This window comes from Panthera leo, chromosome A2 (genome assembly GCF_018350215.1).
Source record: "Panthera leo isolate Ple1 chromosome A2, P.leo_Ple1_pat1.1, whole genome shotgun sequence".
Taxonomy (NCBI): domain Eukaryota; kingdom Metazoa; phylum Chordata; class Mammalia; order Carnivora; family Felidae; genus Panthera; species Panthera leo.
The window spans coordinates 13,352,129-13,374,957 of record NC_056680.1 but is presented as its reverse complement, the minus strand read 5'-3'; the positions used below and the strand labels follow the sequence as shown (position 1 = coordinate 13,374,957).

The 22,829-nt window shown below is 53.1% G+C and overlaps 3 protein-coding genes across 5 annotated transcripts; 1 reads left to right on the top strand and 2 right to left on the bottom strand.

Moving 5' to 3' along the window:
• The first annotated feature begins 601 nt into the window (after positions 1-601).
• On the top strand, positions 602-5,793 carry RAB3A (RAB3A, member RAS oncogene family). Its single transcript, XM_042928911.1, has 5 exons — positions 602-746; positions 1,918-2,145; positions 3,275-3,393; positions 3,975-4,099; positions 4,944-5,793. Exons 2-5 carry the CDS (start codon positions 1,918-1,920, stop codon positions 5,132-5,134), a joined length of 663 nt encoding a protein of 220 aa, XP_042784845.1. The 5' UTR covers positions 602-746; the 3' UTR covers positions 5,135-5,793.
• A 58-nt stretch (positions 5,794-5,851) lies between these two features.
• MPV17L2 (MPV17 mitochondrial inner membrane protein like 2) lies at positions 5,852-8,587 on the bottom strand. 3 transcript variants are annotated; one of them, XM_042928913.1, is made up of 5 exons: positions 8,182-8,587; positions 7,347-7,517; positions 6,551-6,627; positions 6,242-6,458; positions 5,852-6,126 (listed from the first exon to the last, which is right to left on the bottom strand). In XM_042928913.1, the coding sequence occupies exons 1-4, from the start codon at positions 8,366-8,368 to the stop codon at positions 6,273-6,275; spliced, it is 621 nt and encodes a 206-aa protein (XP_042784847.1). In that variant the 5' UTR covers positions 8,369-8,587; the 3' UTR covers positions 5,852-6,126; positions 6,242-6,272. The 3 variants fall into 3 exon arrangements, with proteins under 3 accessions (XP_042784847.1, XP_042784848.1, XP_042784846.1); XM_042928914.1 differs by having other exon boundaries at positions 6,330-6,458; XM_042928912.1 differs by having other exon boundaries at positions 5,852-6,458.
• Positions 8,588-19,032: 10,445 nt separating this feature from the next.
• On the bottom strand, positions 19,033-22,495 carry IFI30 (IFI30 lysosomal thiol reductase). The gene is made up of 7 exons (XM_042928910.1): positions 22,314-22,495; positions 21,131-21,313; positions 20,974-21,048; positions 20,633-20,725; positions 19,648-19,800; positions 19,409-19,462; positions 19,033-19,324 (listed from the first exon to the last, which is right to left on the bottom strand). The coding sequence occupies exons 1-7, from the start codon at positions 22,440-22,442 to the stop codon at positions 19,262-19,264; spliced, it is 750 nt and encodes a 249-aa protein (XP_042784844.1). The 5' UTR covers positions 22,443-22,495; the 3' UTR covers positions 19,033-19,261.
• Positions 22,496-22,829: the final 334 nt, after the last annotated feature.

Sequence of the window (22,829 nt, the reverse complement as noted above, 5' to 3'; positions counted from 1 at the left end):
GGATCTTACACCTCGGAAATTGGTCTCTCTTGACCCCTATCTCCGCTTTTTCTTCATTTGTACTTATTTTGAACCCCATAAATAGGGGACATGGAGCATCCCTCGGATGTCTGCTCTTTTCTGAAATTGGGAACAGAGTGCTTTTAATAAGAGGTCGCCGTCCGCTGAAGTCTCAGGCCAAAGGCGGGCGGGGTCGGGGGCGGGGAACGGGAACGCCCCCTGAAGACCCAGGCTTAGCGAAGGAAGGCCTCGACCTCTCATCCCTGCAACCATATGGGAACCACTATTGGACAAGAGAAGAAAGGTGATTATCTCTGATCGGCTATTCAGTCCGTCGCTCCGGAGCTTGAGCCAGTGACAGGACGCCACTCGCCCCCGCCTCCATGACGCAAGCAGGGGGCGGAGCAGGTAGGCACCGCCCCCGCGCACTACTGGCTGAGCACACTGGTTCCCGCCCCGTTCGTGGGTTAATCTGCGTGGGAGCCCCGCCCCCTGGCTCTGTGTGCGTCAGTGGGCTACTTCTCCAAGCGCGGCTCCGCCCCAGGATGGCGTCACGGCTACATCTGCATATGAGGCCCCGCCTCACTCTTTGCAGGACGTCACCGCGGACTGCAGGGGCCTGAGCCGCTGCTGCCGCCGCCGCTGCCCCTGTCGCGTAGCCCCATATCAACTCACGGGGGCCCTGTCACCACAGCTGCCGAAAAGTCGCCACCGCTAGGGTCACCACCGCATCGGTGCAGGGCAAGGTGAGTTCCCGGGCGGCCTGGTTCGCCGCCTCAGCGAACACCTACATAACCTTCATTTGACTGAGGGGCTTGCAGGGTAGGGGACGAGGTTGGCTAGGGTCAAATGGGAAGAAGGGTGCGGCGATCACAGCCCTTGTAAGGGTAGGGCCCTGGTTCCCCCTACCTGCCGGAATCTCACCCCCACCCCCCACCCTCGGCCTCTGCGGCGGAGGGGGAGGGGAGGTGAGTGCCTTGCGGGAAGCTTTGCGCGCGGGAGGTTCTGTGCGTGCGCGTGCGCGTGGTGTGAACACACGTGTGCGCGCCCGCCTGTGCCAGCGGGTTTGTGTGCATACCCTTTTGCTTATGTACCAGGGTATGCTCGTGTGACCCTGTGGGTGTCCCGACTCCCGTGAGTGCGTGCTGCACGCGTGTGGAAGGAGACGCATGGACTGTGATGTGCGTGCACGCCGTGTCCATACGTGCACTGGAATGCGTGCCCGCGTGGGTGACGTGTACACGCCCGCATGGGTGGAGGGCGTCCTGCGCACGGGTGGGCTTGTCACATTTGTATATGCGTGTTGGTGTGCAGACAAGTGTCTGCGTCTCTTTCCTGTGCATCGAGTGTATTCGACTCTCATGTGCACACGCGTGTACGGGTGTGTTCCCTGCTGCGTGCACGTGAACGTGTGCACGCCCCGTGCCTGTCACATGACCAGCTGCTTTAGCCCGATCTCTCCTATCTTGGGAGTCTAGGGGAAGGGGGTGCTGCGACTCGCATCCCCGCGGGATCGTACACGCGTGTGCACGTGCGCCGGAGCAGCTCCGTTCTGAGGAACATGAATGATTGATGGGGGGCGGGGCCGGCTGCAGTCACCCCTACCCACCTAGCCTTAGGGTTTAGGATTACAGTCGGACCTGGGACCTGGGCCGAGGGCGTGCTGGAGGGGCTTGCTGGGGTGTCCCTACCCCCACCTCTCTGAGCTCCTCCTCTGACACTTCCGGCCTTTCAAGGTCACCGCCGTCCTTTGCCACGGCCCCACCATTAGCACTGGGGCTTCTAATGAGATAAGGGTAATCTCAAAACACTAGTCCCCCTCAAGAGCTCTGGAGTTCTCTGCACCCTGTGCCTGGGGCTTAGGCAGTTGGTGGTGGAAGGGGACTCCTCAACCTCACCTACACCCCACACACCCAGATGGCGTCGGCCACAGACTCACGCTATGGGCAGAAGGAGTCCTCGGACCAGAACTTCGACTACATGTTCAAGATCCTCATCATTGGCAACAGCAGCGTGGGCAAGACGTCTTTCCTATTCCGCTATGCAGACGATTCCTTCACGCCTGCTTTTGTCAGCACTGTGGGCATAGACTTCAAGGTCAAGACCATCTACCGCAACGACAAGAGGATCAAGCTGCAGATCTGGGTGGGTCCAGCTGGGAAGCTCCTGTCTCTCACTTGCCCTTCCCAGAAAAGCAGCCCCAGCTTTGTCTGTTCCCTGTCTGGATTCATTCATTCACACACTGGGCATTTATCAGGTGCCTCCTGTGTGTCCGGGGGCTAGAGGCCCAGAATAGAGTGCTGTTGTTCTCGCATGGGTGCCTAATCACTGCTCTCTGGGTGTGGGGAAGGAGCAAATGCTGGGTCCTTTCCTATGCCTTGCTATCGTCAAGAGCATCACTTGGCTTGGTGCCTCAGTTTCCCCATCTTTAAGCTCTTTCATATGAGTCTGTATTCGGTTTCAGCTGGATCTTGGCCCCCCAACCTCGTTCCCTGGGACAGGAGCCGGCACCTTCCCCGGGGTCTACTGGTCACCTCCCTTAACCCCATAGAGGCCTGAGGGAACCTGTTAAATCCCAAGTCAGAGCCTTCCCTTCTGTTTCTTGCTCTCCCATGGCCCCTACCTCACTCTGGGTAAAACCCATACCTGTCCCCTGGCTTAGGAGTACCCCCCTCTCCCCCGGTGTGGGAGCCCCTGCCTGGTCGGTCTCCTTCCACCTCCGCCTCCTTACCGTTCCTCAGATGTTCCAGGCACAGACCCACTTCAGGGCCGTTGCCTGGGCTGTGCCTTTTGCCTGGATTGTCTCTCCCTTAATCCCCACATGGGTCCCTCCTCCTTTCCTTCAGCTTTTAAAACCATACCCTCGCCTGCACTGCCTGTCCTTCCTTGTCCAACTTTATCTTTCTCCTCGGTCTTTATCACCCTCCAACATAGGATACGTTTTCTTCTTTTTTATGTGTTTATCGTCTGTTTCCTATCCCGGGTTGTCAGTTTCACAAGGCAGTGATTTTTGTCCATTTTGTTAACGGCTGTGCCCCCAGTGCCCCGCACAGGGTGTGGCACAGGTCACTGCCCAGGTATGGTGAAGGAGTGATGGAATGATTCTGTAGGTGCCTGCCTCTGGAGGATGATGGAGCACGATGTACGTGGCCAGTCTGCTTTCCCTGAGCCACCTCTGGTCCCCAGGGGGCTGGGCTGGACAACCTCAGGGCTTATTTCCATTCTGAGGAGCTTATGTGTGGGTCCTCTCTGACCGCTGTCTTTTCTTCCCCAGGACACAGCAGGGCAAGAGCGATACCGGACCATCACCACGGCCTACTACCGGGGTGCCATGGGCTTTATCCTCATGTATGACATTACCAACGAGGAGTCCTTCAACGCCGTGCAGGACTGGTGAGCACACCCCATCCCCTCGCAGACTGTCTTCAGAACTGGGTTTGATGCAAAGCCCCAGCTGCCCTGGCAGAAATGTAAATACAATACTAGATTCTCAGACCTGCCGTCAGTCCGTAATCATTAAAGCTTGGTAGCATTGGCTCGAACTAAGGGGAAAGAAAAGGGCTTCATTTCAGATGGAAGAATGAAATATGAAATATGTAGAGAGAAAAGGTCAGGGCGGGGGCAGAGAATAGGACAGTTCTCATAGGTGAAAGGATATAAACGTTTACATTCCTGCCCAAAGTAATGCTAAGGTTTAAGGAAATTTCTGAGTTTGCAGAGGACGGAGAAATTCTCTCTGGGGGACAGGGATCTGGGAAGGAGGGCTGCTTGAAAGGGGTTTCGAAGGTCTGGGATGGGAGCCTCAGAAGCGTGTTCCTGGCAGGACACAGGCTGGAAGGAGGGACCAAGTCTTCCAAGTTCAAGGAATAATCAGGAGGTGGGGGACTAGAGTGGGGTGAGGGGGGGAGGAGACGAAAGGACGCTGGAGCCAGGATCCTCCCGGCCCTGACCCCACCCGTCACCGCCTCCTCCAGGTCGACCCAGATCAAGACCTACTCATGGGACAATGCCCAGGTGCTGCTGGTGGGGAACAAGTGTGACATGGAAGATGAACGGGTGGTGTCGTCAGAACGTGGCCGGCAGCTGGCTGACCACCTTGGTGAGTGCCTCGTGGGGCCGCACACCTCCAGGCTAGGAAAGCGACAGCGAGGCCCCGAAAGGGAGGGGACGCGTCCAAGATCTCACGGCAGAGCCAGGACAGGGCCTGGATTTGAATGCAGGCAATTCACGCTTTCTGCAAACGGCCCTGATCCAGGAGCCGGGAGATGGATCTTGATGGATGCGTAGGAGTTCACCAGGCAGGGAGTTACTGATTCATTCGGATCCCCTCGCCGCCCGGCCTCCTGTCGGGTTGCTGGGCCTGAAGGACCTCATTTTACGGGGGGCTGGGCTGGGGGGGGTGCCTGGGGAGGGGGGCAAGCTCTACCTGGAGTAGGGAAGACCTGGAGGAAGGCACTGGATCTGGTGCTTGAGCAAAGGGTGCAGAGGGAACAACTTAGGCAAAGGCCACAGGTGGGGGAGATCGTGGGTGTTTTGGCGAGTCATTTCACACGGCTGGGCCACGGGGGCCACTTGGAGGAAACGTGGCCGATCGTGCAGGGTCCGAACCACACGGATCCTCCGGAGAGGCCGCAGGGAACCAGAGGGTACGTACGCGGGGGAGGGCACGGGCGGATGGGAATGTCAGATGCTGCCAGGGTCAGTGCACAGGCTGGGTCGGCCGGCGGGAGCAAGGAAGTAGGTCTTGCCAGGGGCCTGGAGACCAGAAGGGACGGTCTGAGGGTGCGGGAAGGAATACGAGCAACAGGGCCCACCCTAGAGGGCTTGTTGGTGCCTTTGACAGGTGGTCGGCACTGGGGATCTCCAGATGTTCCCTGCCCTCAGAGAAGGGGCTCTGGGAGGCAGAAGACCAGGGTCCTCACCCCTCCCTTCCCAAACCACAGGCTTTGAGTTCTTTGAGGCAAGCGCCAAGGACAACATTAATGTCAAGCAGACCTTTGAGCGCCTGGTGGACGTCATCTGTGAGAAGATGTCCGAGTCATTGGACACGGCCGACCCTGCAGTCACGGGTGCCAAGCAGGGCCCACAGCTCACGGACCAGCAGGCGCCTCCGCACCAGGACTGCGCCTGCTGAGAGCTGCCCTGCCCCCACCCCCGCCCTCCCCACCCCCCGGGCCTGATCCAGCCCCCACTGGCCGAGGGCACGAGACCTCTGCCCCCACTTGGCCCCTCACCCTTATTTATTATTGTAGTTATTTATTTATTTATTGGAGATGTCCCCCAGGGGCACGGGCTCCCTGCCCATCCCACGTCCCACCCTGTACATACAGCCCCGTCCCCACTCTGCCGTGGCGTGTCGTGGCCCTGTGAACTCACCGCTTCCCCTCCTCTCAAGACCCCACCTTTTTTAAAATTCACCCCCCATCGAGAGTTACTGGTTTTGAAGAGGGGGCCCGATGACACCCCAGGGCAGGCTCATTGGGTGACGGGAGGTAGTCTGGTTGGCCAGCCTCTTGGCTGTGACTCGCTGGGCCAAGGCCACTCTGGGGGGGGGGGGGGGGGGTCTCAGCATGGACCATGGGGTGGATCAGAGCCAGGCAGTGACCCACCTGGCTCCTCACCCCCCAAAGTTTTACCCTTTTTTAGAGGTGAGGGCTGCTGTGGGTACTCGCCACCCTGGGACCCCCCCGAAACACCAGACCTGCTCGGACGTCATGAGTGTCAAACGTGCCCCTCGGATCCCCAGGAGATGTCATGACCACACTACACACACCCAATAAAGTGAATGGATGACGCCATGTCCCTATGAGTGCCGGCCTGCCAACGGTGGCCTTGGTCATCCACAGCAATTTCAATGACAAGATAATTTAATAGAATTTCCACAGCCCGTGACCCGAGCAGAATACTGGAAGCCACTCGGTCCCGCCTAAGGCCCCAGATTCTGGAGGTCAACTCCAGGCTCGGCCCTGCTCTAAGGGCATGGGCTGCGTCCCCACCTTGGGCCCAGGGTCCGTCCGTGCAAGAAGGTCTGGTCACACACCCCTCTGGACTCCTCGTCGCCAAGTGAGCCCTCATCCTCCAGTCTTGTGGCTGGGCTCAATCTTGCCGGAAAGACTCAGCAGGGACCTGGCCAAGGTCACATCAAACAGCAGAGAGGGGCTCGGTCTTTACCCTGCTGGTGATCAGCTCCCCACCCACCTACTGTGGTTTGTGGACTGTCACAGGCACAGGAGGACCTCACCGTGGAGTGCAGATGCATTGCCGTTGGGGGTTCACACATGTGGCCCCTGAGGAGTCCCCTGGGTGCCTGGTGCACCCACCGTGCTCACCCGGTACTTCAGGTAGGAGAGGTACGTGTCCCAGCCCAGCGTCAGGCCATTGATGTAGGTGACTCGGAACTGGCTGGGCACGAAGAGAAAGTTCACCAGCTGCGCGGCTGGCCAAACGCACCAGTCGGCCTGAGGGGAGGAGCGGAGTGTGGTCAGGGGCAGGGCCTTGAGGGCGTGGCCGCGAGGGAAGGGCGGGGCCCGAGGGGGTGGGCGTTGCCCACCTTGTAGAATTCCCAGAACTTGTCCCGCAGCTCCCGGCAGCTCTCATCCAGGGTTTGGCCCTCCAGGCAGCCAAGGCCTGGGAAGGAAACCAAAAAATGGGAGTGTCAGAGGCTGGGGAGTGCCGGTGATAGAGTAGATGGGGCAGGAGCCCTGAAGGCCAGTGTCTCCGGCAGACAGACCATGTTTTAAAAGCCTTGTGGCGGGAAGGGCCACACACAGCAGAGTGGCTGGGGCGGAGAACAAGTCGGTTCCAGTGAGGGAGAGGTTATAAATAAACACGCACCCCAAAGGATGAAAATGCACCCTTCCTGAGGCTGTTTTATTTCCTGCCTTCCACAGAGGAAACAGCCTGGAGGGAAGGGGTGGGGAGGATGGGGGAAACTCATCCTAGAGTCAAGGGCTGGATGACTGCACCCCATCAACATCAACCCCAGCCCCAGCCCCAGCAACTCTTCCTTCGGCCCCAGGGCCTTTACACGGGCAGTTCTTCATGCCTGCTGGCTCCTTCAGGTCTTAGCTGAGTGTCCTCTCCTTTGGGCAGCCCTCCCAGCCATTGCCTTGGGCCCACCTGATCCTGTCCCCATCCCTCCAACACTAAGGATCATTGTCTGATTCTGCCGTTCATACCTGCCCCCGACGGGTCTGTCCTGTTACCACTGGGACACAGCACCCAGGCCCGAGCCACTCACAGAAGAGCACGTCAGAAAGGCACTTCAGCATCCTCCTTAACACAAAGCTGGCTATGCCCCTCCTGACGTGCGGAGGGGAAAAGCCCAAGCTCACAAGGCTCCTTACCTAAGAAGTACCAGACGCCTAGCATGGGAGAGGCCACCAGCTGGTCGATGAGGACCTTCCTGAGGACGTTTGGGAGGCCACGGAGGCCGGACGCTGGGAGCAGGTGGTCCAGCCAGAGGTACCAGTAGTGCAGGAAGGGGCCCATACTGCAGCCCACTGCAAACATGCTAGCTGAGAGCAGTCCAAGAGTCGGGGAGGGGCGGGGGGGGGGGGGCGGGCACGTCAGGCCAGCAAATCCCCCCATCCATTCCCTCCCTGGTTAACCTCCCTCCCTGATTAACCTGAAGTTCTCCCAGAGCCCAGCCGGACGATCTTCCATGACAAGCCCCACTGCCAGGCACCGTCCCAGTGGCTCCTCTCCCGTTTTCTCTCATCCCCTTCACCACCCTCTGAGCAGGTTCTACCGCTGCCCTGCTCTCCGGACGAGGAAACAGGCACAGCGGGTTGGGAAGCGTGGGGCCAGGGCACAATCCCAGGCTGACTGGGTCCGGAGGCTGAGCTCTCGACTACCCTGGGTGCGGTTTGGTCTCTGTGCAGAAGGGAGGGAAGCTGACAAGGGGATGAGTGGGGACGAGGCCTGGCGGGTGGAAGTGGACAGAAACTGGATATGGGAGGAGGCAGGGACCAGGAAGTAGGAGGAGATGGGAGACCTGGAGCGGGGACGGGACAGAGACCCCGTGGTGGAGACCCGAGGGTGGGTTTTGAGGGTCTCGGGTGCACGCCAAGGTCAAGGGTCCTGCCGGGAATTAGGGCCACGGGTCAGGGATCTCCAAATCTGAGGTTGGGGCCAAAGATCCTCCGGGGCCAGGGGCCAGTATAGCGCCGGTCTCCTCACCTGAGCGCCGCGGGTCGAATTTCTGGCCAGGCCGGGCGCGGACCTCCCAGGATTGGCGCACGCCGTCCCCGGCCGCCATGAGAGCACCGCAGCCCAGCGTGTTGGTGACGAGCAGCGCACGACCTTGGAACAGGGGCTGCCCCACGGCCCACAGACCGCGCAGCCAGCGCCTGCCGCCGGAAGCCATAGCCCGCCGCTACTCTGGAACCCGCGCCGGGATCACCGCCCTCCCGGTGCTGGCCAATCGCACTCTGTCTTCGCTTTCTGCACGCCCGCCCCAGTCCTCGCCAGTCAATCACTGACCGCAGGTCGCTCAATTTTGCGGGCCTCGAGAGGTATTAGCCAATAAAAGACCGGCATCCCATCCCCGGGCCGGTCGCTGAATGAAGCCAGTCGTTGCCTTCCGCACCTTACGGACCAATCGCAAATAGGCGTCTCACTGCAACACGCATATCAAAGGCTGACTGTCCCTCGTTTCCCCGCCCCTTTCTGCGCCGACCAATGGACAGCCGTCGCCACGCTCTTACCGACCAACCCACTACTGCACTGACCAATCACAGACAAGCGTTATGCCGGCGAATCACTGCCGGTTGTCCCGCCTCCTGTGTTGAGATGGTCAATTTTGTTCTCATTTTTAGTTGCCCTCCAGGTTCTCAGATTCTCCCGGAATTCCTGAGAAGGAATGCGACCCGTGACCACGACCGCTCCCGCGGCAGAAATCTAATCCCGCAGAGGGGCGCCTGGGTGGCTTGGTCGGTTGGGCACCTGACTTCAGCTCAGGTCATGATCTCAGCGCTTGTGAGTTCGAGCCCCGCGTCGGGCTCTGTGCTGACAGCTCAGAGCCTGGAGCCTGTTTCGGATTCTGTGTCTCTCTCTCTCTCTCTGCCCCTCCCCTGTTCATGCTCTGTCTCTCTCTGTCTCAAAAATAAATAAACATTAAAAAAAAAAAAAAAAGAAATCTAATCCCGCAGAGACTCACGGAACTGGGGGAGAGATACAGTTCTGATACGCGCGCGGCCCAGTTGGAGGCTGATCCGGACATTGACCTTGGTCCTGACTTTAGCTGGGTATCTGACCTCAGTTCCAGAATAATAACAATTAAAACGTTAGGCACCGTTCTGGGCACATTACATGCATTAATTTATTTCCCAGCAGTTATACAAACAATTATATCCCTATTTTACCTCCCGTGTTCCTGTAGGGGAAAATAGGAGTTTCAGTGGAAAGCTGTGGCTTAGAAGGAGCCAGGGTGTCGCAAACTGTGGCCTGTGGGCCAAATCCTGTTGCTGTTTTTGTGAGGCTCACGAGCTAAAAATGTTTCTTACATTTTTTTAAGTGTGTGAAATAGTTGAAATAAAATTTCTGGACGCGAGAGAATCCGTTTTGAAGCTCCATTTTACTTTCCAACTAGTGAACTCTTGAGCTGGGCTGGACAGCAATCGTTTTACCAGCAGATGCTCATAAAATTTTTAAGAGTAATTGGCATTCGGATCATATGGAGAAAGTAAATTAATAAATACCAGGGACAGTTTCATTTGATCGCACCAATAAAATAACAATAGTAATCAGAAGTGACTCAACTGGTCAGCACCAAATTAGCAGGGTTTTTTTTTTTTTTTCTCCTTTATCTAAATCATGTAATTACCGTTTTCTTCTTTCTCATAAAATCCGTTTGCTTCCCCACATGAGAGGGACACTTTTCTGGTTACTCAGGAATCTGTGCTTCCTGAAGTGTAATTCTGGGACCCCGGATTAAAGCCTTTGTTCCTTTTCAGTTTCACCTCCTTTTCTCAGTTTACAAATGGCTGGGGAAACAAATCAAAATAAGATTCCGTAACATGAAAATTACACGAAAATCAAATTTCTGGATCCGTAAATAAAATTCTATTGGAACGGAGACATGCTCATTCGTTTCTGTATTGTCTACCCTCACTACAATGAGTAGTCGCAACAAAGACTGTGGTCTGCAACAACTAAACTATTTTGCTATATGCCCCTATACAATAAAAAAATTATTGGGGCGCCGGCTGGCTCAGAATAAAAAAATTATTGGGGCGCTGGCTGGCTCAGCTGGTGGAGCGTATGGCTCTCGAACTTCGGGTTGTGAGTTTGAGCCCCACTTTGTGGAGATTACTTAAAAATAAAATCTAAGTTTAAAAAAATGTTTTTTAGGGGCGCCTGGGTGGCGCAGTCGGTTGAGTGTCTGACTTCAGCTCAGGTCATGATCGCACGGTCTGTGAGTTCCCGCCCAGAGTCAGCCCCAAGTCAGGCTCTGTGCCGGCAGCTCAGCTCAGAGCCTGGAGCCCTGCTTCAGGTTCTGTGTCTTCCTCTCTCTCTCTCTCTCTGCCCCTTCCCCACTTGCACTCTGTCTCTCTCTCTCACAAATAAAATAAAAACCTTAAAAAATGTACAATTTCCCGTGCTTTAAAAAAAATAATGAGTTAATAATTTTTAACATGTGCTCATTTTTTTTTATCTGTAGGAGAGTTGTGATTTTAGCTTTTCTTTTCTTTCTTTCTTTCTTTCTTTCTTTTTTTTTTTTTTGGAAAATTGTCCTTTGGCACTCCCTATTGCTGTCAAGTGCCACAGCCTGGTATTCCAGGCACTAGATTTTACTGCATCTTGGTGGAAAAACCTCCAAAATGGCCCAAAGGTGGGGAAAACATCACACTGTTCACAGGACAGAGTCAGGTAGGCTTTGTCAATAGACAAGTACATTTCATGGTGGCTAAAGTTGTGGTGACTCCCAAGGGGTAAGATAATTTCACTGTTTATTGTTCTCGCCTTTGTTCTCCTCTCTATAGATGTGTGCTTTGCTTTTGATGCCTTTATGATGGATATTGTCACCTGCATTGGGGGTGTGGGAGTCTGGGAATCTGGCTTTATGGTCTGACCATTTGATAATTTCTATCGGAAGATTCCTAGTTGCTGGCTGAGAGACAATGGGAGATCAATGAATAATTTCATAGAAAAGGGCGTCTGAGCGGCTCAGTTGGTTAAACATCCGACTCTTGGGGCGCCTGGGTGGCTCGGTCGGTTAAGCGTCCGACTTTGGCTCAGGTCATGATCTCACGGTCCGTGAGTTCGAGCCCCGTGTTGGGCTCTGTGCTGACAGCTCAGAGCCTGGAGCCTGTTTCAGATTCTGTGTCTCCCTCTCTCTCTGCTCCTCCCCTGTTCATGCTCTGTCTCTCTCTGTCTCAAAAATAAATAAACATTAAAAAAAAATTAAAAAAAAAAAAACATCCGACTCTTGATTTCCCCTCAGGTCACGATCTCAGGGGATTCTCTCTCTCTCCCTCTGCTCCTCCCCTGATTGCACTCTCTCTCTCTCCAAAATAATAATAATAGTAACTTCATAAAAAAAGAAATTAAGGACCCGTCAGGAAGAAGAGCTTTTGCTCTCTGGCCCTGTGATATAACCACACAAAAAATATGCCTTTCTGGCAGATCGATTCTTTTGCAAAACAGCAAGGTGCGTAAAGGGTACTCTGAGCTTCCTTTTTCTTCCTGAAAACAGGAGATAACATTTCCAAGCGGAAGGTGGCCTCCCTGTACCAGGAGGAAGAAACACCCTTATCCCCAGAGAGGGGGAGTTGAGGCTGAGGGAATCTGTACAAACAAACCTTGTTAAAATAACTTCTCTCCTTGTAGTCTCCTTTTCCATCATTGCCTCCCTGTGTTCAACCTAGTAAAGAAGCACTTGGGCCTAATTATTTCTCGAGTCTTCCTTTTTCTCATAAGGGCTCCCACGTGTGTGTAAATAAAATCCACATGCTTTTAATCTGCCTGGTGTTAGTCTCAGCCGCAGGCTGTCCTGCTTAGTCACGTGGATGGTATAACATTGGCTGGGACTCCGTTGGCTCTGGGGTCTGCAGTTGGGGGGTCCTGGGGCCTGATGAAGCCAGCAGTAGGTAGGATTTCTTACCTCGTTTGCCTTCTGGATCTCTGGCTCTAGTGCCTAGTGGGGAGAGGATGGTAAACATTTCTCTTTGTTCCCTTCTGGGTTCCGATTGGCGAGAGGAAAGCATTCGGAAGGGCTAGTTCTTTGGATTCTGCGTGACTCTTGTAAATTTGGTTTTGAAGGGCGCCTGGCGGGGCCTCAGTCGGTTTAGTATCTCAAGTTTGGCTCTGGTCATGATCTCCCGGTTCGGGCCCCACGTTCAGTTCAGCTCTGCTCCGATTGCCTGGAGCCCGCTTGCGATCCTCTGTCTCCCTCTCTCTGTCTCTCCTCCGCTTGCCCTGTATCTGTCTGTTTCAAAAAAATAAATAATAAAAATAAACTTCAAAAATGTTCTGGTTTTGGGTACCCGCTTGTTAATCCCTCCCTCCCAGCTGTTGTTTTCCTGTTTGTCCCCTTTTGTGAGCTGAAAGCTTGGCTTGATTCTCTGCCTGCCTGTTGTCAGGTCTGTGTGCTGCAGGGGACCAACCATCAGGTTAGGAGCCCTGAGAACATGTCAAGGGCCAGCCAGAAACGTGGGTCGCACCCCATTTGTGGTTAGGGTCGTTGCCAGCTCTCTGGAGAATGTCTGTCCTGTTGGCTGTCTTTGAGAGTGGCTCTGGATCTTGGGAAGAATGCACTTTTGTGCCCTCCTTGGGGACACCTCTTATGTCCCTGGTTAGGTCATAAAAGGCTTTGGTTTGGGGTTGGTTTTTTTTTTTTTTTTTTTGACATTTATTCATTTTTTTTTTAACGTTTATTTATTTTTGAGACAGAGAGAGACAGAGCATGAACGGGGAAGGGTCAGAGAGAGGGAGACACAGAATCTGAAACAGGCTCCAGGCTCTGAGCTGTCAGCACAGAGCCCGACGCGGGGCTCGAACTCACGGACCGCGAGATCATGACCTGAGCCGAAGTCGGCCGCTTAACCGACTGAGCCACCCAGGTGCCCCTACGTTTATTCATTTTTTGAGAGACAGCGAACGGAGGAGGGGCAGAGAGAGAGACATACACACACAGAATACGAGGCAGGCTCCAGGCTCTGAGCTGTCATCACAGAGCCCGACACAGGGCTCGAACCCACGAGCTGAGAGATCATGACCTGAGCTGAAGTCGGACGCTTAACCGACTGAACCACCCAGGCGCCTCCGGGTTTGGGTTTTGAATCACTTGGAACAGGTATGCTTCTGTTTAAAAAAATAATAATAAGATTTCAATAGCGCCAGAAAAATTTACTGTTTGAGCTGAAGCCTGATAAGATATTTAAAAGGACTTTTTTTTTCATTATTCTTCTTTTTTTTTTTTAATTTTTTTTTTAACGTTTATTTATTTTTGAGACAGAGAGAGACAGAGCATGAATGGGGGAGGAGCAGAGAGAGAGGGAGACACAGAATCTGAAACAGGCTCCAGGCTCTGAGCTGTCAGCACAGAGCCCGACGCGGGGCTCGAACTCACGGACTGCGAGATCATGACCTGAGCCGAAGTCGGACGCTTAACCGACCGAGCCACCCAGGCGCCCCAATATTATTATTATTCTTAAAGGAACTCTATGGACAGAAATTGGCCTAAGGAGGCTGATATTCTGAGGCTGTTAGGAACTATTTTCAAAGCCTTCTCTCCTAAGCTAAAATGGAAATATATACTCAGAGGGCCACTTGGGAACAAACCAGCATGTGAAATCTCTTAAAAATCTTCTTTGCAAATATTAGTAACTCGTTCCATCTGCCAGAAACATAGTTTGGAGTCAACTATTAAAATAATTTTATTTTTAAATCTATTTTTTAACTTTTTTTTTTTTTTTTTAAAGTAAGCTCGATGCCTGTGTGGGGTCTGAACTCACAACCCCAAGATCAAGAGTCACACGCTCCACTGACTCAGCCAGCTGGGCATCCCCTGAACTATTTTTTTTCATACATGTGAGTTTTGTTATTCCTGTACCTGTGTCATGGCTAAAATTTAAAAATAGGAGCTATAAGACCTCTGATTGTATCTGTCTCTATGTTTATGTGGCATTTTTCTACCTCCAGAACTATTGCTAAAAATTGTCAAAGAGCTCTATTTAATTGGCTTTTTATTTTGTTTTATTTATCTTATTTATTTTATTTTTTATTTATTAAAAAAAATTTTTTTTAGCGTTTATTTATTTTTGAGACAGAGAGAGACAGAGCATGAACGGGGAGGGGCAGAGAAAGAGGGAGACACAGAATCGGAAGCAGGCTCCAGGCTCTGAGCCATCAGCCCAGAGCCGGACGCGGGGCTCGAACTCATGGACCGTGAGATCGTGACCTGAGCCGAAGCCGGACGCTTAACCGACTAAGCCACCCAGGCGCCCCTATCTTATTTATTTTAGAGAGAGAACGTGAGTGAGTGAGGGGCAGAGAGAGAGAGAGGGAGAGTGAGTGAGGAGCCTGGAGCGGGTCTCGAACTCACGAACCGTGAAATCCCGACCTGAGCAGAAGTCGGATGCTTCAGCAACTGAGCCACCCAGATGCCCTTTAACTGACCTTTTAAAAAAATGCTTACATAAGTTAAGATTAGTCAAACGAGGTCATTATCTCTGCGTTTAAGATTATAAAATGATAAATTCAACCCTAAGAACAAAACATATGATGAAAGTGAATGGTTTGCTTATATCAAGCATGATACTGAATAAAAAAGGAAGAGAGTCAGATGTTTAACTTTGTAGGTTCTTTGAGTCTGTGATTTTTTTTTTTTTTTTTTTTTTCAGAGAGTGCAAGTGGGGAGGGATGGGGACGGGGGAGAGAGAGAGAGAGAGAGAGGGAGAGGGAGAGAGAATTTTAAGCAGGCTCCATGCTCATAGTGGATCAGAGTTGCACGCTCCACGGACTGAGCTACCCAGGTGTCCTGTGTCTGTGATTAAAAAAAAATTTTTTTAACGTTTATTTATTTTTGAGAGAGAGAGAGACAGAGCATGAGCAGGGGAGGGGCAGAGAGATGGGGAGACACAGAATCTGAAGCAGCTCCAGGCTCTGAGCTGGCAGCACAGAGCCCAATGCACGGCTCGAACTCACAGACCGCGAGATCATGACCTGAGACGAAGTCGGTGGCTCAAGTGACCGAGCCACCCAGGCGCCCCCGTGATTTTTGGTACTTACCTGATTCGTCAACAAGAAAGATAACTTAGGATGTGGCTAGATGTTTCATGACTCATATGTTCACAAGTGATCTAAGCATAATTTTTAACAAACGAGTAAGTTAAAAACATGTAAGTGGGATAAAAGTTTATGAGTGAGTGTTTTGGACCTAATTACGTCTTATGAAAAGTTTGCTCAAAAATAGTTTGCCAGATCTTTTGGGAAACTTGGAACCTTGAAGTTTTGCTAAGTTAGATGGTGGATGTTCATGGAATATCTAGATCCTTTCCAGATAAGATAAAATAGTGAAATGTTACTTACTAAACTTATTGAAGATCGTCCCCTTTGGCTCCTGAATTTTTACAGAGGGTCTAAAGATATTTGGGCCAGTTTGTGAACATGACCTTTGTCCCATTGAAATATTGTACTGTAAGAAAGCCTACGCCTCTAGAAATTATGAAATGGTGGATTTACAGATTTGCTGATCTAGGGCAGAATGTTGACCTGTTCTCCAGTTTACAATTGCTGGCTTCCTGGTTTTCACTGGGAATTAGTGGTATATTATAATTGGTATAAGAAAACAAAACTATTATTAATCAGAGTATAGAAAAAAAAAAACCCTATATAAAGAATGCAAGGAAAATAGGATGTGTTTTGGTAACGGGGCGCCTGGGTGGCTCAGTCGGTTAAGCCGCCGACTTCGGCTCAGGTCATGATCTCGCGGTCCATGAGTTCGAGCCCCGCGTTGGGTCGGGCTCTGTGCTGACAGCTCAGAGCCTGGAGCCTGTTTCAGATTCTGTGTCTCCCTCTCTCTCTGCCCCTCCCCTGTTCATGCTCTGTCTCTCTCTGTCTCAAAAATAAATAAATGTTAAAAAAAAAAAAAATTAAAAAAAAAAAAAAAAAAAAAAAGGATGTGTTTTGGTAGGAAATGTACGAGGTGTGAAGGGTAAAGGAGAGTAATTTTGTCCTAGTTAAAGGTATTTAAAGATTGTTTCGGGGCGCCTGGGTGGCTCAGTCGGTGAAGCCTCTGACTTTGGCTCAGGTCACGATCTCACGGTTTGTGGGTTCCAGTCCCGCGTCGGGCTCTGTGCTGACAGCTCAGAGGCTGGATCCTGCTTCCGATTCTGTGTCTCCCTCTGTCTCTGTGCCACACCCCCCGCCCCCATGCTCTGTCTCTCAAAAAATGAATAAATGTTAAAAAAAAAATTAAAAAAATTTTTTTTTAAATAAGAAAGAGGGGGGCTCCTTGCTGGCTCAGTTCGTAGAACATGGGACTCTCGATCTCAGGGTTGTGAGTTCGAGCCCCACATTGGGTGTAGAGATTACTGAAAAATAAAATCTTTACCAAAAAAAATACAAACGAGGAAAACAAAGAACGAAAACCTAAGTAGATATAGAAAGTTGGAGAGGGAGAAAGAGAGGGAGAGAATTTTATCTTGTGCAGTCAAGTTGTCAAAAATCAAATGGATTTATTAGAAGGGTTTTAACAATGAGCTTCAATATCAATAGTGTACCTATGCAAACTGGATTTTTTTTTTGCTTTCTCTGTTTTTTTTTTTTTTTTTAAATGTGTATTTATTTTTGAAGGAGAGAGAGACCGATCCCTGCTTGGGATTCTCTCTCTCCCCCTCTCTCTGTCCCTTCCCTACTCTCTCACGCACTCTCTCTCTCAAAATACATAAAAACTGGGGTGGCTGGGTGACTCAGTCAGTTAAGTGGCCGACTTTGGCTCAGGTCACGATCTCACAGTTGGTGAATTCGAGCCCTTCATGGGGTTTGCTGCTGTCAGCACAGAGTCTGCTTCGGATCTTCTGTCCCCCTCTCTCTCTGCCCCTCCCCTGCTCATGCACCTCTCTCTAAAAACTAAATAAACATTTATTTTCATTTTTTATTTAAAAAATTAAAAAAAATTTTTTAACGTTTATTTTTGAGGCCGAGACAGAGCGTGAGCGAGGGAGGGGCAGAGAGAGAGGGAGACACAGAATCTGAAGCAGGCTCCGGGCTCTGAGCTGTCAGCACAGAGCCCCACGCGGGGCTCAAACCCACAAACCAGGAGATCGTGACCTGAGCGGAGGTCAGACGCTTAACCGAGCCACCCAGGCGCCCCACTAAATAAACATTTAAAAACAAAACAAAATAAATAAACTGAAACAAAAAAGGGACTTAGTATGAAAAAAAAAAAGAACAAAGAAGGTCTCATTAAGATTGCTCATATCCCTTACATGTTGAAATGATAATGTATCAGATCCATATCAGGTTAAATAAAACCTCAGGTTAAATAAAATCTATTAAAAAAACCCCAAAAACTTAAGTGATGAATTACTAGGTTTTACTCCTGAAACGAATACTACACTGTATGTTCATTAAATTGATTTTATTTTTTTATTTTTAAAATTGTTTTTTAACGTTTATTTTTTTATTTTTGAGACAGAGAGAGACAGAGCATGAACAGGGGAGGGGCAGAGAGAGAGGGAGACACAGAATCTGAAACAGGCTCCAGGCTCTGAGCTGTCAGCACAGAGCCCGACGCGGGGCTCGAACTCACAGACCGTGAGATCATGACCTGAGCCGAAGTCGGACGCTTAACCGACCAAGCCACCCAGGCGCCCCTAAATTGATTTTAAATAAATAATAAATAAAAGTAAAACAAAAAAAACTGGGAGTAAAAAAAACGTGTTACCCCCTCCCGCCACTTTATGAGAAAGTGAAAGTCATTTTTACTTCCATTTGCACAATCATTTCAAGATTTCTCATTTATAAACCTCCCTGTTCTTTGAATGCTTCTTTGAACATCTAACCAGGTTTCTTCATTAACCATGAATGAAATAAAATTTTTAACATGTAATCATTTTGTATCAGTCTAAGAATCCTTTTTTTTGTTTTGTTTTGTTTTGAAAAGTATCTTGGGGCGCCTGGGTGGCTCAGTTGGTTAAGCGTCCAGCTCTTGGTTTGGGCTCAGGTCATGATCTCACGGTTGTGAGATCGAGCCCTGCATCGGGCTCCACGCTGAGTGGGGAGTCTGCTTCAGGTTCTCTCTCCCTCTTCTTCTGCTCCTCTCCACCCGGGTCTCTCTCTCTCTCTCTCTCTCTCTCTCAAAAACCAAAACCAAAACACTTTTAAGGTATCCTATAATATGTCCTGGTGTTCTCAGCCTGGCCTCAACTTGGCATTATAGCTCCAGATTTTTTTTTTTTCTTTTTTTGAGAGAGGGCGCAAGTGAGCAAGGGACAGAGAGGGGCAGAGAGAGAGGGAGACAGAGAGAAGCGGGACTCACCCGAAGTGGGGCTCAAGCTAACCTGATGCGGGACTCGAACTCCCCAACCGTGAGATCATGACCTGAGCCAAAGTCAGATGCTTAACCGACTGAGCCACCCAGGCGCCCACAGCTCCAGATTTTGCTGCTGGCTTGGTCTTTGCACTCTGTTCCTCTTGCCTGCAATGCGGGGATCCACCCCCCTGCCACTAGTGAACGCATTCTTCGAAGCTCCCTAGACAAGATCCCTGCTCCACCTTCTGGCTCAACTCCTATTAGTGCGGGGTCAGCAAAAGGGAACAGTTAGTGTTGTGGGTTGAATTAATGAATACCTCCTCTGCCCAATGAACTCCTACTCACCCTTCAGAACCCGAGCCCCAGTGCCCCTATTCCTACGCAGAGCCTTCACTCTCTCTCTGGGGTCCTCCTGCCCTGGTGCCTCCCTCTGGCCCATCTCTGCTCCCTGGGGGACCAGGAACGTCTGTCCGGCTCTGCATTCCCTAGAAAGGAGACTTCTCAGGGGTCTCGGCATGGCGTTGGCCGGAAGAGAGAGATCTGCGCACTTATCAAATGAATCACAACATCCAGAAGTGTTTATTCAACTAGTTTCAAGGTAGCACCGTCACCAGTGGGGCAAGGGTCTTGATGTTGGGGCAGGATTCTGAGTCTGGGCTTCGTGGAATGTGTAGAAATTATCCGGATGGTGAGTAGCAGCCGCTGAGAGTCAGGGATCGGAAAAAACGGGGGCAGTGCTCTGGCTCTTCCTCCATCAGTTCCCTTCGAGGGCACCAGCGGTCACTTGAAGCAGAGTTCCCTGTGGGAGCTGGCCACGGGTTGGCAGACATCTGGCTTCTCACCCTGGAGGGGACAGCCGTGAGCTGGCGGCCCCGGAACGAGTCCCTACCCGCCCCCAGCGGCCCCTCTGTTCCCCTTCCAGCTTACCTGGTACAGGTGGCAGACGAGGCTTAGGAGCTGACTCAGGTCTTTCAAGGGCTTCTGCACAAAACACGACAGGAAGTCGTACACTCTCCCCGGCTCCACTTGGCCCGACTAACCTGAGTCCGGCCCGGAAGGGGCTGCAAATGGCTCCTGAGTCTGGCCCCTGCCTCCCAGACCAGTGGGCACATCCATCATCCTGCTCCCTGCCCCGGGGCCACACGCGGGGTTCCGAGAGCTCTTACCCCATTGACGACGACCCAGGGCACATACTCGTGGCGCGGCTGCAGGGCATCTGTAAGCTGGGCGTTAATGTGCAGGAGTTGCATGCCGCGGTCCCCCATTGCACACTCCATGATGGTGTCTGGGGACACGTCCGGAGCATAGATCTGCAGGCACTGAGGGTGGAGAAGGGTTGCTGGTGAGCTGGAGCATTGCCTCAGCTTCCTCTGTGTTATCTCCCCAACGGTGCCTCCTCCAGTCCCCCCCCCCCCCGCCCCCCCGAGCCAAGCTTCTGTTTCCTCACTGGCAACAGGAGACGTTTGGGTCCACAGCAATGCAGTAAGACCCATAAACAGCAGGTGCTTAATATTTGCCTGAGGGGAGGCCCCAAGGCGAGAGTCTGACTGCTCTGCCTTTCATGAGACCAGACCTGCAGCCCCTAGACTGGCCCCTCTAGCGTCTCATTTTCCTCGGAGCTTTCCTATGTGCTGTTCCCTCCACCAGGAACACCCCTCCGCTTCCTTCTCCAGAATCTTCTGAGTGCTCCCTCCTCCTCACTCTTCTGGCCCCACTATGACTCTGCAGGGCTGCGGGGCATCCCGGGGTGAGGCCTCTTAGGTGGTCCAGATGTTTGATGAGTGAATAAACGATTGGCATTCATGAGTTACTCCGTTGGGAATTGTTTTTCGTAACCCTCCCGAGAAGTAGGCGGGCCTGTCCTGTCATCCTCATACCCCAGATGAGGATCATCATCCGTATGCCTGTACGTTTCTGTTCATCCAAGCCCAGTTCAGAGGCAGCTCCTCCAGGGAGCCCTCCTTGATCTACCCCTGCCTCCAAAAGATCTTTGTTCCCTTGATTCAGAGATGTGAGGCTTCCCGAGGGAAGGTCACTTTCCTGGGGCTACAGAGAGAGTGGTGGTCGGGCCAAGACTTGAGCCTGGGTCCGTCTGGGTACAGGGAAGCCCAGGGCCTCCCAACCCGGGCCAAGGGGAGGGGTGTGGCTCACCGGCTTCAGGTTTTTCTCCATGTCATCCATTTCCTCCAAGCAGACAATGGTCAGGAAGGCCATATTCCTCTCTAGCTGGTCCCACAGGCAGGCCTGTGGGATAGGGAGTAGACAGGCAAGGGCATGCAGTGGGCCCAGGGCACCCCTACCTACACCACTCTGGGAGTAATCGCGGGTGTCCACTAATAAAGGGGTGAACGAGGATATGTCTCAGTGGAGGCACGCAGGCAGAGGATGGGGCCGGTTGCAGTCCCTTCTGAGCCTTGCTTCGGCCTTCCCGACAACGGGCAACGTCCCCAGCCTCTTGCCCCCACCGCTCGGGAATTCAGGGAGCTGCTCACCTCCACCTTGTTAAGCTTGCATTCCTGCTCACCGTGCTGGCATGTGAACTCCCACCTGCCGCTGACATTTTGCTCCTGCAAGGCAGCTAGGTGAGTGCTGGCTGGCCCGCCGGCTGCCCCCTCCCCTGGCGCCTCCGTGTCCCCAGGGCCCACGTACCTGGGCATTTCCATAGGGCACCAGCGTGACGTTGAGGATCTCCAGGACCATCAGCCAGGTCGGGAAGAGTTCTCGGATCAGGAAGGACCGACAGCCGGGGCACAGTGCCTCGTAGTAGAGGCTCACGTTGACAGGCGGGGATTGTGACTTCCCGAGGGGCCCCTGTGGGCACAGGTCCCCAGCCTGTGTGGGAGGAAGGGGTGTGAAGGGAGTACAGCCCCGCTTGGTTCTCTTGCAGAAAGGTAGCTGCAAACAGTAGGTGCTCCATTTTGCCCTCCTTTCGGACGTTGCCAGGTGGAATCCTGACCCTAAGGCTTTATTGCATCCCTAAGTCTTCCTAGTTTTTCTGCAAAACAAAGACTTGCAAACAGTAGGCACTTAATTTATGCACAGCTCTTGCTTTCCTTCAGTTGAGGTGAAACCCCTGGCCCAGGGGAACTGTATGCAGTAAGGACCCGAGGCATGCGCGTTTCTGGTCACTGCCCTCAATCCTGCCTTCTCAGAGGTGCATACCACGGGAGACTAATTCATGCTCATTTGTTGCCACCTCATCCCCCAGAGCCTTGGCCCCCCGAGCTGAGCAGGGCCCTACCCTTGCGCTGACTCCTTATTTATTCTTCCTCTTAAGGGGCCCAGGTGAACCCCTCCCAAACCCCACTGCAGAGGCGGCGCCTAATATGTGCTGATTTCCGGTTTCGGCTGACGGATGGCAGCAGCCAGCGTCTGTGCAGCAGTGAGCAAGTCGCTCAGCCTCCGGGACAACTGCTTGCTCGGCCCCAGAAGCACGCGAGCTCTTTCTTCCCTGGCCGGAATGCACCCAGTAAGCAGCACCTGCAGGGTCGGTGCCACGGGCAGACTTATCTGGGCTTCCCCTGGCATACAGGAGGAGACTCCTTTCCCGCCCCAGACGTACACAGTAGGTGCTCAATGCACCCCCGGGCTGGGCGGGCGGGGGTGGGTGGAGGACTGCCGGAGAGTCTCGGACGCGAGATGGGAAAGTGAAACGAATCCGAGCGCGGCCACGGTGCCCGCGGGTGGGGTTCGGTACCCGCCGGGACAGCGTCCCCGGGACCCTAGGCTTTCCCGGCAAAGTCCGGGGAGAGGGGAGGAGCCGCCTGTCCCGCGTCGCCCCCTGCCTGGGCGTCGGTCCCCGCCGGCCCACCCGCCGCGTCGCCATCCCTACCCGGCAGGCGGCCGCCCCCTCGGGGAGTCTGTCCAGCGAGGACGCCCGCGCCACCGCGGGGACCCCCAGCAGCAACAGCAGCAGCAGCGGCGGCGGCGGCAGGAACGGCAGGGGTGGCGACGAGGCCATCACAGCCGGGCCAGCGTGCGGAGGCGGGAGCAGCGGCCCGGGGAGGGAGCAGCCTTTAACCCCGCGGTGGCCCAGCCCCCAGCCGGACCCGCCTCCCGATGCCCACGCCCCTGGGGGCTGGGGCTGGCGTCTCTAGGTACCTATTGACCTCTCTGGGTCCCTGTCCAGCCTGTCCCCCACCCTCACTCCCGCCAGGTGCTGGGCCCGCCATCCCGAGGAGGCCGTGGGGCCGCCTTTCCATCTCTCTCGACCCCTCCCAGCCCCCAGGGTCGCCCAGTCACGTGAGGCTGGGGCAAGAACTCGGGGAGCAGAGATTAGGTGGAGGCTTCAGAGATAGACACAGAGAGAGAGAGAGAAAGAAGGGTCTCCATGGGCCCACAGACAGCT

What these genes read in the sequence shown, in the direction of transcription:
- RAB3A (XM_042928911.1), top strand. Translation starts at nt 1,918, where the DNA reads ATGGCGTCGGCCACAGACTCACGCTATGGGCAGAAGGAGTCCTCGGAC. An exon ending in GGATCAAGCTGCAGATCTGG is followed by an intron (nt 2,146 to 3,274) that starts GTGGGTCCAGCT and finishes TTTCTTCCCCAG; the next exon opens with GACACAGCAGGGCAAGAGCG. An exon ending in GCAGCTGGCTGACCACCTTG is followed by an intron (nt 4,100 to 4,943) that starts GTGAGTGCCTCG and finishes CCCAAACCACAG; the next exon opens with GCTTTGAGTTCTTTGAGGCA.
- MPV17L2 (XM_042928912.1), bottom strand. Translation starts at nt 8,368, where the DNA reads ATGGCTTCCGGCGGCAGGCGCTGGCTGCGCGGTCTGTGGGCCGTGGGG. An exon ending in ATTCGACCCGCGGCGCTCAG is followed by an intron (nt 7,518 to 8,181) that starts GTGAGGAGACCG and finishes GACTGCTCTCAG; the next exon opens with CTAGCATGTTTGCAGTGGGC. An exon ending in AGGCGTCTGGTACTTCTTAG is followed by an intron (nt 6,628 to 7,346) that starts GTAAGGAGCCTT and finishes TTTCCTTCCCAG; the next exon opens with GCCTTGGCTGCCTGGAGGGC.
- IFI30 (XM_042928910.1), bottom strand. Translation starts at nt 22,442, where the DNA reads ATGGCCTCGTCGCCACCCCTGCCGTTCCTGCCGCCGCCGCCGCTGCTG. An exon ending in AGGGGGCGGCCGCCTGCCGG is followed by an intron (nt 21,314 to 22,313) that starts GTAGGGATGGCG and finishes CCTCCCACACAG; the next exon opens with GCTGGGGACCTGTGCCCACA. An exon ending in TGCCCTATGGAAATGCCCAG is followed by an intron (nt 21,049 to 21,130) that starts GTACGTGGGCCC and finishes GCTGCCTTGCAG; the next exon opens with GAGCAAAATGTCAGCGGCAG.